The 12,430-nt window shown below is 51.9% G+C and overlaps 2 protein-coding genes across 2 annotated transcripts in view; one reads left to right on the top strand and one right to left on the bottom strand.

Annotated features, from left to right (window-relative positions):
• The window catches only part of KIF1A (kinesin family member 1A), a 79,723-nt gene extending 78,421 nt beyond the window's left edge, over positions 1 to 1,302 (top strand). The window contains exon 49 of the mRNA XM_080933478.1: positions 65 to 1,302. Coding sequence (XP_080789604.1) covers positions 65 to 107 — 43 coding nt within the window. The 3' untranslated portion in view covers positions 108 to 1,302. The remainder of the gene's footprint in view (positions 1 to 64) is intronic.
• A 4,940-nt stretch (positions 1,303 to 6,242) lies between these two features.
• On the bottom strand, positions 6,243 to 11,495 carry LOC308433149 (aquaporin-12; the record flags this gene model as incomplete). The annotated part of the gene is made up of 3 exons (XM_080933070.1): positions 6,243 to 6,391; positions 9,447 to 9,563; positions 10,889 to 11,495. The coding sequence occupies 3 exons, from the start codon at positions 11,493 to 11,495 to the stop codon at positions 6,243 to 6,245; spliced, it is 873 nt and encodes a 290-aa protein (XP_080789196.1).
• Positions 11,496 to 12,430: the final 935 nt, after the last annotated feature.

The following is a 12,430-nucleotide window of genomic DNA, read 5'->3' as shown; positions in this document are numbered from 1 at the left end:
AGACTTGGGGGTCAACTCCTGGCTCTGACTACAGTTTCTCCCCTCCACCCCTCCACCCTTGCAGGTCCAAGCTCTCCCGAAGGAGATCTGCACAGATGCGGGTCTGAGCCGAAAGCCTTCCGGACTTCCAGTGGCCCAGACCATGCCCCTGTCCTTACCATCTGTTCTGTCATCTGCCACTCCACCCTTCCCCCGCCAGGAGACACCTGTGCTGGGCCCAGCAACCCCACCTCTGGCGGGAGGCCTATACCATATGATGAATTGTGTGCCCCCTGGAGGTTGTGCGTGTTGTGGTTTCTTCCAAAATTGCTCTGGTGGGAAGTTCGGAATGCCAGGAAGGTCAGAGGGCACGAGACCCAGGGTATTGCCGCTGTTCTAATATTTTTTTAAGCATAGACAGACTTATAATTAATATACATTATAAGTTAATATACATTAGTTAGTGGTGTTGAAACAGTCCTCTGAGACATTAACTATAAGACTGTGTCCTGTTTATTAGTATTTATTTCTAATGCCTCCAGGTAGGGCTGTAAAAGTCATGTGGAGCTACCTTCCTCCCTCCCACCACCCCCCTCCAGCCTGGCTCTGTTGGTTCCCACTTGTGTCTCCAGCCAACTAGGGGCAGAGTGGGGGAGGGATGTGAACAAACCATAGCTCCTCACAGTCTGGCGCAGGGAAGCTCCGTCCTGGCCAGTTTTGTCTGAAATGCATCTAGCAATGTATGCCTGTGTTAGGTTCTGCCAGTCCTAAGACTTAGAAAATTCAGAAGGCGTTGTGAGCTACTTCTGAGGGAACAGTTCCCAAAATGGAGCAATAAGGGTGATGCGGGCAGCTTCGTCTCAGAGTGAGGAGGATCAGGTGAGGTGTATGGTCAACCCTAGCTAGGCAGACTGGCTTCATCTGAGCTGTGTCCAGGCTGTTGGGTAGGCAGCTATGTTTACATGTGGCTGTGGGTGGCAGAGGCCATGGGTGTTCAGAATGGGGTCTTTGGCTGTAGCCTTGGGTGTTGAGCAGAGGAATGGATAAGTAACTCTGGAAAGGTTGTGTGGTCAGTGATCCCTTACCGTCTGCCCCAGGTGTGGCAGGAGCAAATCTCAGCAAGAGAACTCAATTAATGATGTATGTCCATCAAGCAGATGAGGGTGACCCATGGTGGTCTTGGTAAAGGGACTTTTCTGCACCTGGAAATTTTCATAGCACAGGTCCATTTGGAAAGCCAGAAACTAAACCTGGAGCCCAAGGCCCATCAGGAGCAGTTACACTCAGCATCCAGCTATTCCAGGGCTCTCCCTCCGCCTTGGTCAGTCCCTCTAGATCAGCTGATGGGTCTAAGTTCCCCATCATTTCAAGCTGTCTCCACATGGCAATGGCATGACATGGATACTGTTGAGACCAGTGTTCACAGCCTCTCTATAATCTGGAAGGTCATAGAAGGTTCTGGCTCCAAGGTCCCTTAGCATAGTTATCAAGTTACTACCCTTCATCCAGGCATCAAGATTCAGGGTAGTGGCAGGGCTAATGCTGGAAGTAGTGTGTGCACCTGCCAGCCAGCGTGAACCCAGCGGAAACTGAGAATTCACCCGTCACTGGGGTCAGGTGCCATATGGGTGGCCACCCTCATTGCCTGGCCACCCTCATCCCCAGGACTTGAGGTCATAGTCATTAGCATCAAGTGTCAGGAAACCCTATCTCTGAAATCTAGAATAAGACTTATTTCCAAGAATCCAAATCAACGTGCCCATCCCAGAGCAAGATTAAACTCTAACTAGAAACCAGGTGAACTGAACTGTCCGCGGTGGACCGCGGAGGCGGGAGATACAAAGTGGAGAGAAGACAACTGTGTTCAGAAGCTCACTCCAGTGCATGTGACCTATTCAGAGGAGGGAAGAAGCGAGTTGCTTTCATTTCTTGGTTCCCAAGGGCCACACAGCCCCATGGCCCCCAGCAGGCAGAGAGGCAGTCAGTCGGGCCTGCTCATGTTCGCTCAGGCCAGCCAGCCTGAAGCTGAGGCCTTGGAAGAGTCGGGCTCCACCCAGCAGGAGGGTGTCTGAGGCCAGCCAACCTGCAGAGCACCTGTACCTGGGTCGGGTTGTAGAAAGGTTGGGAGCTCTAGTCCCCACCCCACCGCCATTCAGGGGCCATTTTATGTTGGCTCAGTGTTGTCCTGGCGTTGTCTAGGGAACCAAGATAAGCTCTCGGCTTTCCTGGGAGGTCCTGAGTCAGAACCTAGTCACCAGAACTGATGGACCAAGAAATCTGTCGGCGGCTCAGGAAACCTGATTTCTTCGTGTCCTCTTTGCCCAAACTTACCTGTATATTTCAGCTGAAGGTCATTTGTCCAATGGCTGTGACGTGGAGGGATGACACGGGGACCAGGGACAGACTCATGTCATCAGGAAGAAGTAAGTCTCCCTGAGGCCTGTTTCCTGCTTGGTTCAGAGAATGGGATGGATCCAGAAAACCACCTCCACAGATAGTTTGGTTTTGATACTTGATGTTGCCCAGGCTATGACCTCAACTTAGTTTGGGATAATGATCATCTTTCCTGGAGAGGGGGCTCTGTTTCTGCATCCTGGGGGAGTGCTGTGCTGGGTTCCTGTGAGACCCTGCTTATGCCTGGAGAAGACTTCTAAAGCCTCCTGCTCTAAGCAGTCATACCGATTCCTTATTCAAAACACACACACACACACACACACACACACACACACACACACAGCCATTCTAAATGACCCTCCTCTACCCTGGTCCCTGGAGACCCCTAGCTGTCTTTGGATTACTGAAATGTGAGTGATGTTAAAGATGTGAACAAGACTAAGATGTTGGTCCCCTGCTTCGCCCAGCAAGTGGACCTCAAAAGACACATTCCTTTAGCACTGGGACTGGAGCAGTGCATTTGCCCAGTATGGACAGATATGGCTGACCCGAGTCTCTCCTTGAGCCTGGACCTCTTGTAGTTCGTCTATACCGAGGGTCCCCTGCAACTCAGAGGCTGTTTCCCTGACTTGTATATATGTGGTTGCTGTGGGCACCCCCTGGCCCCTGTGTCATAACCACCTGACGTAATGACTAGTATCCTGCTGTTTACACCTGAGTGTTAGCTGTAGGCTCCTGTACTGTTTGTGTGCACTTAGGGCTCTGTCCAATTAAGAAATAAATGTGGCTCTCATGCAACACACATCCATTTTCTTGTGTCTCCGTCTGTCGGCTGCAGCTGAAAAATGCTCACAGGGGCCCGTGTCCAACCAGAGATGGTACTGGCTCCCGGGAGGGAGGGGTAGCTTCTTAGGGGGCCAAGATACAGTGTAAGAGCTTTGAGAGGTTCAAGATGGCGCTAGCTCCGAGGCCACCTGCTAACCTCTGTACAGATCAGACCTATTCCAGGCATCCTGTATGTACCAAATTCTAAGCAAGCTGCTACTCACTCTTTCCCCGAGCAGCCTTTTTGGGGTATGGCCCCTCAGAATCTCTAGCCTACAGGGTGTGTGCAGGCCTCAAGGTCTCAGAACTTCCTCAGATGCTAATATGAGGCTCTCCCGGGGCCCTGGGGTTCATGGGTTTGTAATGAGTCTCGGTTTCAAGAAAATGGCTACACAGTCCAAAGTATTTCAGCAGGTCAAGAGTCCAGTGGCCATTGCTTTTCCTCACATTCGTAGGTGATTGGCTAATAGCTGCTTGGTTCCTGGGCAGAAATAAAACTTGAGCGTGTGCTTTGGTTCCGAGAAGTGCTGATCCTGTAGGAATTTGGATTTCTGCCAAGTGGAGTTTTTTAAAGTGGAGTTTTGGCTTATTTAACCGTTTGAGAGAGAAGACTCCATGTTGCTTCTGTCTGTCACGGAGTATGGGGTCTTTGTGGGCTACAAGTGATAGCTAGAGATGTGCTCTGGGGCCTCCTGTGGTGCCACCCTCTGGTTGTAGATGGTACTGCACTAGGTGGCAGGTGAGACTGCATCCGTCTCTTGCTGCTGTGGGTGTGTTGGATCTCAGACCTGATAGGCTTGAGGCCTGAGGTCAGTGGCAACCAAAAAGGATCAGAGAGCAGGGGCTACCATTGCTTCCATTTCTGAGCTGTGGATAGGTCTCTGTGCTACCTTCTAATTCTGGGGTCATTTGGCTTGGCCAGCCTGTGAGTTCCCCAAAGTGATGAGGATCTTGCTGGATTCCTCCCAGGTGCTCCAAAGCTGAGATCCAAATTCTCAGAGGTGCAACATGGCCCTGGGACACTCAGAGTCTGAAGAGCTACATCGTGACTTGGTCACTCCGTACTGAGCAGGGCTAGCTTTGAGGTCACCTGGCATCACAATTAAGGAGTGTTTCATTGCCATCTCAGGGCAAGGGCATATTCATGGAAAACCACAAAAACAAGCAGACAAATTAAAATCAAAACTCCTCTTGGTCCATCAGATATCAAAAGCTCCATCTCAGCACCTAGAAAGGAGAGACCTTGCAGATGGCTCCCACTGGGATAGACTATATACTACACAGTCTGAGCACCCAGCAGCCCAGCACAGCCATTTCCCAAGCTCAGACACCAGCATCATGATGTCACACATCTGCAGCAGACTGTGGGGTTGGACAATCCTCAAAGACAGCCAGGAGTATTGCCAATGGCGATGTGGTTTCCTCCAGGTTCCCCAAGGCTGCCTCTCTGCCCTGTACCTTTTACCCACACCCTTTACCCAGACAGACAGAGCAAACCAGCGTTTATCTGCCTTTTCCAAACAGATCTTCAGACAAGGAGAGAGAAGTGAAATTGTTCTGACCAACAAGTGTGAAAGTGTTTTTGTTTTTAATTGAAAGATTTATTTTCTACAAAAAAAATAATGCATTTTATTTTGTCAAGGAGAGAGAAGAATTGAAATTGTTCTGACAACAGGTGTGAGAGTGTTTTTGTTTCTGGTTTGCTTGAAAGATTTATTTTCTACAAAAAAGTAATGCATTTTATTTTGTCAACAAATCTTGTTCTACAGCATTTTAGAGACTTCTCAACATGTCACCTCAGAAACATACCATAGTGAAAACAATCAGTTTTCAATAGTATTAGAAACAATGGCTTCCAGCTATTCTGTCACCACCACAGCCCAGATACACTTGGCTCTTACAACTCCCCTATAGGGCACCCTGGACAGCCTCCCTGTGTATCACTCACTCTGCACACCTGGCCCAGGTTCTGCTGCACCATGTAATAGGACTGTGACCCTGACACTTGGATCACAGCAGGATTCTTGCCCTAGCCATCTGTGCAGGCCATGAAGACCCCAGGCTGCCAGCCTCCCTGAGTCCAGTGTGGCTATGAGGAGCTGTCTCTGCTTCCCAGATGCCCGCTCCGCTTCTGATGCAACAACGATGATACCACCCTGACGCATCTACCAAGCCCTGCAGGATGCTAGCAGGCAACAGCCCGTATCCCCATCCATTGGAGGCAGACTGTCCCACGTCGTCACTTCTGTGCCCCCAAAGCCAAAGGCCATACAGAGCTCACTCTCCAGCCCCTTCTAGTGGCCACCACCCAGTCCCAGGTTAGTCACACCAACCAGGGGGAAAGACTAGGGGTTTTAGGCAGGCGGTTCTGCTGGGATGGGTAAGCAGAGAGGCCTTTAGAGAAGGTGAAGGGACAGGCATGGAAGGTCCTGGAAGGATCTTCCTTCTCCCCAATGTGACCTCACCAGGATCCAGGAAGCCCAGACCGCCCCCTTGCTTTGGACTCCAGTCTCATCCCACCACAGAGGCAACTGACCTAGGAAGTCCTGGGATAAGGTTTAAGCTACCTTTAGGTTTGTCCTAAGGGAAGGAAACTTAATGGATAGCAGTGCCCAGTGCCCTGTGCCCAGCTAACACCCCTGACGTCTCCACCGCAGGTTCCGCTGGTATCCTTGGTGTTCCCGGAAAGTGTTAGGCCTCCCTTGACTGTGGGCTCCCAGGCATGTACCGGGTATCCAGACCCAGGTTATCACACCCTGGGCTTATTGCCAGTCTCTGTGGCCTTGCTTTTCATTATCACTCTGTAAACATGAGTTAGGAAAGAACTCGCAGTGGGGGAAAAGGACTTATCCACACCCACCCTTCCAGAAGCTTCCTTTGGGCAAGGGAGACAGGTGGGTCTTAACAATGGTTTTATTGTCAAATGATTCCATGGAGGGGAGACCAGAGATCTCAGGAGGTGACTGAAGCTTCAGTGAGCAAGGCAGCTCATCTGGACCCCCAGTGATGGCTGCCTGGTACCCATAGGCCAGAGCCCTTTGCCACTATTCCCCTTTGTGTGTCTTGGTATCCACAGAACCTGGGGACAGCTTCCCCCTGGGATATCGGTATTTGCTTTTCTGCCGGTAGAACAGATTTCTCTGGAAAAGGCGGGGAAGGTGGCCCTGGTAAAGGAGGACAGCCAGGATCATACCTGCAAGAGATAGGGTCACGGAGAGCAGCCTGAACACAAGTTGTTGCCCAGCCCTCCCTCGCTGCAGGCTCCTACTTAAGCACTGGTCTGGATTTCTGGCCACACCCCTTCCTTGGTCCTACCCCTTAGACCAGGGAACAAACTGCCTAGAGCCCAGGGAGCACCCATGGGAGGTTAGTATGTTTCTAGATTATGCTCTGGGGACCCAGGACTCAGGATGCCCCGCAGAAATGTCCCATACCATTTTCCAGTTCCTCACTGCCATCTCTCTCTTAGGTTGCCTCAGTGTGTGGCACTGTGGGCAGTGCTGTTTTCAGTGACTGAAGGTTGGGGAGCTGTGCTGTATAACTTCAATTTTAAAAAGTAACTTTATAAAATCTGGCTAAAGAGCATTTTCTTAATTACTAATTAATGGGGTAGAGCCCAGCCCATTGTAAATGATGCCATCCCTGGGCTGGTGGTCCTGGGTTCTATAAGAAAGCAGGCTGGGCAAGCCAAGAAGAGCAAGCCAGTAAGCAGTATCCCTCTGCATCAGCCCCTGCCTCCAGGTTCCTGCCCTGTATGAGTGCCTGTTCTGTATGAGTTCCTGTCCTGACTTCTATTGATATAGGAGTGTAAGCCAAAAACCACTTTCCTCCCTAGTTGCTTTGTTAATGGTGTTTCATTACAGGAATGAAAATCCTGACTAAGACAGGAAGAAGAGCAGGGTTAGGCCAGGGTAGGGAAGGACCAAGGTGAGGGGAACTGGCTCAATCACATTTTTTTCTCTGACATTCTAAGTCCCAACCTGGCCTCCAGGTCTTCAGAGGAATAAAATAGCCAGGGAGGAGAGATCTGATTTTTCTGTTTATGGTCTAAGCATGTTCTGTAGTGTTCCCTTAGTCCCACCCATATGACCTGTTTCAGTTCCTAGCAGCCACTTTGCTCCAGAGAAAGGCTCCTGTGGCTATGGCCTGACTTGCCCCAACTCCACTGCTGGCCTTGATCACCCCCTGAAGCAGATGTGGTGGTAATCTGGTCCAGAGGCAGAGAGGGCAACTGCTCAGGGGCTCCAAGCGGGACCAGCACACAGTAACTTTCAGCTCTTCCCCAGCAGAGTGCACTGCCTCACAACAGCCTCGCACTTAAAGTCTCTCTCCCTCTCCCTTCCCCCCCTCTCTTTTCCCCTCCTCCCCTTCTCTCCTCTTCTCCTTCCCCTCCCTCCCTTCTTCCCCCCTCATGATTTGATCTCAGTTCCTCACACATCAGTGACAAAAGCATTTTATAACACAGAGCCACCTCGATGCTGATTTCTAGCCAAACTCCATCAACTTAATTTTGTGTTGGTAACCTCTAGATGAAGATGGTTACTGGAGCCAGGTATGGTGGTACATGCCTGTCACTCTGTCACACCAGGGAGGAGGATCACAAGTGCAGACTGACCAGGTCAGAAGCAAACCCTGCATCATGAGAGGTGAACATAGGGGCAGCCTACCCAAACTTATGCCCAAAACTGAAATATTAGGGTTGAAGAGATGGCTCAGCCCATAAGGTGCTTGTCTCATAAGTATGGGGACCTGAGTTTGATCTCTAGCACCTAAGTAAAAATTCCTAACAAGCCAGGTAGAGTGATGCTTTAACCCCAGCACTCAGGAGACAGAGGCAGGCAGACCTCTGTGAGTTCGAGGCCAGCATGATCTACATAAAGAGTTCTAGGACAGTCAGGGCTATAAGAAGAGACCCTGTCTCCAAACTACCCCTCCTCCCCCAAAATCAGTGCACAGTGGTGCATATTTGAAATCCCAGCCCTTGAGAGGAAGAGGCAAGAGGTTCTCTAGGGCTTGCTGGCCAGCCAACCTTTCCAAATCAGAGAGCTCTCTCCAACAACAACAACAACAACAACAACAACAAAGACAGATAGTGCCTGGTGAATGACACCCAGGGTTGACCTCCGGCTTCCACATGCATGTGCACCCACATACATACTCACGTATGTGAACACATACATGCACACACATGCACATACAACTACACAAGAATCCATTAGAGCTGTAAACTCACAGAGGAGCCATGCAGACTGTGTCTGGGGACAAGGGGATAAATAGGAGGCAGTCTACAGAAGAGTGGCCCACGGGGCTAGGCACGTGAGGCACAGAGAGGGGCGTATCTTTCCTTGAACATTCCAAGACCCTGGGTTACAGATTGTGAGACCGGCTCGGCCATCACCCCAAGCTTGTGTTGGTGGGGAGAGCTGGGGCTTCCATCTTCATTGCCCTCGAGTTGCAGTTCTGTCCTGGTTCTGGCCAAGCGTGGCCCTGGAAGAAGTGGAACGCTTCCAAGGTTCCAGCGGACCTCGGCCATCTGGTAAAGTCATCTCAGTGGGGGAAATCTAGTGTCTGGGCAGTGCTAGAGAGGAGTGGCCTCTGCCTAGGTCAAAACTGCCAAAACCCCAGAATTGTCCAGAGCTTTCTCTGGCCCACTCCAGCACAGGGTCTTTACTGCTATTTCTCTTTTGAGCCTTGGGTGACTGGAGGGGGTCTCCTCTATGCTTCAAGGGGTCACAGGACAGGTCTGCTGGGAGCTGCAGGCCCTGAGCACCCAGGTCTGCATCCCCAAAGGGCCTGGAATCATCCAAGCATGGCCTGTGTCCCAGAGGCTCTGTGGTACCAGCACCCAGCAAGACTGCTTTAACTGGATATGTAAAGACACACTGGGAAGGAAACCCAGATACAAGGGAACCTACTGCAGCCTGTCTCTTCTTCCCTGGAAGAGGCCTTGGAGGGTCCAATTCTTCATACCCTACTCCCCACCTAACACCACTCCCCCTTCCGTGACAGTCCAGACACCCCCATCTTAAGTCATTGCCTCCAACTGCTCACTTGGCTGAGATTAAGAGAACTGATTCAAAACCCTTGCTTCCCCACCCCACCCTGCCCCTACTCAACCTCCACCAAGACCCCAGGGAGCTAAGAAGGATGGCCTACATTGTGAATCTGTAGCCAGCAATCTCCTGGGTGCCCGCGTCTGCCCCCTGCCCAGGAATGCTACCCAGGCCAGACTTGTGCCCCCTGCTTACCTGCCACGGGACCCAGGCAGTACACATGAGCATACTCCAACAAGGTGTTCCCAGTGCAGTGGAATGTGACAGAGGCCGCCAGGGCAGGGTTGAAGAAGGCAGAGGTGTAGGGCCCAGCTGTGGATAGAAGCATGAAATTCTCATGGGCTAGCACTGCCTGAAGCTCCCTGGACAGACAGGCCAGGGACAGAACCACCCCCGAGACCACAGTGCTAGACACGGGACTGGGATCTTGGCACAGGAGACTTTGGGACGGCCGCCCTCCCTGTTGTATGTGGATGGTCACAAAGAAACAAGGCTGGTTCCACCCAGGCCAAAGGTCGCAGGAGAAAGAGATTGAGACAGGGAGGGTGAGCTAAAAACCAGTGACAGTGACAGAGGTGTCACTTGCAGGCCTTGGGAGAACTAAAGAGGAGTCAACCGCTAAGTGGCCACAGAAGAGAAGCGAGGTAAGGGGAGCAGCTGAGCCAGCGACTGTCTTTCAGGCCTTGACTGGGTGGGCAGAATGGAGCCTGGGCCTTGGGAAAAGCAAGGAGTGTGTGGACCTAGACCGGAGTATGTGATAGAGGAAGCTTTGATGTGGGAGTGGGAACCCTGGACTGAAGGGTGGGATACAGCTGCTCCTGTTCAGTCTGCTAGAAATTGTCACCCTCCTGTGTTCTCTGTACAGCTGGCCTCAGTTTATCCCATCACAGCAGGGTGCTGGAGGCCCTTCCCACGGTCTTACTGGTACAGGTCACCAAGTCTTATGCTGGGTCCGCTTAGCATTGGCTTGTGCTGTTTCTGGGCCCTTGGCCTCTTTGAACGAGCCTTGGGAAACTTTTGCTCTTGCATAATGCAACATCTACAGAGTCCATGGCTCTGAGGAACAGCCAGCCGATAGCCTACAGTGTTCCCTGCCGTGGGATCACAGTGTCTAGGGATGCCTCCCTCAAGATGGAACCCTGGGACGATGAGACCTGGGAAACAAAATCTGAGCTGGTCCCAGAGCAGCCCCTAAAAGAGCATGAGGAACCAAGAGAGACCAGTCAAGATGCTAGCTGGTCCAGGGCAGAAATCATAGGCATGGAAGGCTACTGCTGTTTCAGGATTAAGTGAGGAGGGTGGGGAGGGTGGGAGGACCTGGGAAGAAAAAACTCATAAGACTAGCCACTCTTTGGGGGTGTTGGAGGACTTGGGGACTTCCAGAGCACAGCCAGGACCAAATTTTGAAATGTATAGCTGCTCCAACTGCTTCAGATGTAACAAACATTGCAGCTGGGAATCGCAGACAGATATATGGTACAGGAATCCCCTACACACAACTCAGCTCTAGCCTTCCAGCCCCTGTCCTTGTGTTAGGGGCCCAAGAAGTGGCTATCCTAGTCTCCAAGGACTTGTGGGCCCCTTAGCCAACGGTGTTAGGGTCCCTCTAGGCCTAGCAGAGAGGGGAGCAAGTTTACCTGTGTAGGCCATGATAGTGACCAGCAGAGCCAGGGCAGGCACCTTGTAGACAGGAAGGCTGTGCTGCAGATGGAGGAGGCTCAGGTGAAAGAAGAAGGAGCAGGCACCCTCCACCAGCATGCCCTGCAGTACAGATGTACGCAGGGTTGAGCTGCAGTGTGCAGCCATGAGGCTCTGCAGTAAGTGTAGTTCGCTGAGCTCCCAGGCCCAGCAGCGCTGGGTCAGGGCACAGGCGGCCTGTGCGCCCAGCACCTGGGCCAACAGTTTTAGCAGAGTATTGGGCAGCGATGCCTCCACCATGAGGAACTCCTGCAAGGCAACAGTGGGATTGGCGGAGGCCCCATCAAAGGTGACCCCATGCACCAGGAAAAGCAGGAATACCAGGGTCAGCAATAAGTCGGGTCCGAATCCCCCAGCCCAGGGGCCAAGCTCCACCAACAATCGCATCTCTAGGCAGCAGGCAGCCAGCTGGGCTGCACCTACTGCCTCCCGGGCAAAACTGGCATAGGTGTCTGCTGGGAGCAGGGCTTTAGATACCCTTCGGGCCACCTCACAGATGGCACAGGTAGCAAAAAAGAAAGAGAGGGACACATTCAGACTGGCCATCAGTCTGGGTTCTACAAGGAGCAAGGACCTGGTGAGGTGTGGAAGGCTGGCTGGCCCCACAGCCCAAGGACAGAGGAGCTGTGAGAGGTAGCACTTGGCTACTGGGAACACCACACCTGTGTCCCTTACAACTGACACCATTGGTCACAAAGCCAAGGGCTGCAAGGAACGCCCACAGAGGACTTGCTCTGCCTGGCGTCCTTCCTGGGCCGAGGCACCCTGCTCCAGCTTCCCCCTCTCACCAGCCAGGGGCACTGAAGACACCATGAGGTCTGTGACTTACACCCAGGCTCTTGGCACCAGGACAACACCACCACTTCCTGACATTGTGTCCTACCTGGCCCCTCACCTCCATGCAACTGTGCTGTGTCCCCTCCTGGGAGGAGCCCTTAGATCTGAGAACACACAGGGTTCCTTACTCCTGGAATTAGCCAACAAACCTCTGCCATACTGGGATCTGCTAAATAGATCAGGTCCATTCCCCACCCCAACCCTCAGAAAACCAGTGCCCTAGCAGGGAGCTCTGGGCTGCAGGAGACTAAGCCTACAGATGTGGGCCACTTCTTTGTACCTTTGATTTTTCTGTCTGGTTGTGTACATTAAACAAAATGCATTTTAAAAGAAAGGCTGTGAGAAAGGCTGATTGAGGGTCAATCCTGACGCGCTGGAAAATAAATCTATTGAATTTGCATCAAACTCTGTTCTCGTGTCTCACTCAGGGGTCTCCTGGTAGTTAAGACTCACTTCGAGTCTTACACCAGTATGGAGGCCCTCTGTCCAGAAGGTATTACCTGTATTGCCAACAGTGATATCAACACCGCACAGGCGGAAGATGTATAGTCCTACTAGTAGCAACACTTCCTGGAGTTAGAGACATGGCAGCTAATTATCCATCAGCCAAGGGACGCAAGGTAGCATAGATCTGAAAGATATGT

Source organism: Micromys minutus (assembly GCF_963924665.1).
Source record: "Micromys minutus genome assembly, chromosome: 19".
Taxonomy (NCBI): domain Eukaryota; kingdom Metazoa; phylum Chordata; class Mammalia; order Rodentia; family Muridae; genus Micromys; species Micromys minutus.
This window is presented reverse-complemented; position numbering and strand designations above follow the sequence as displayed.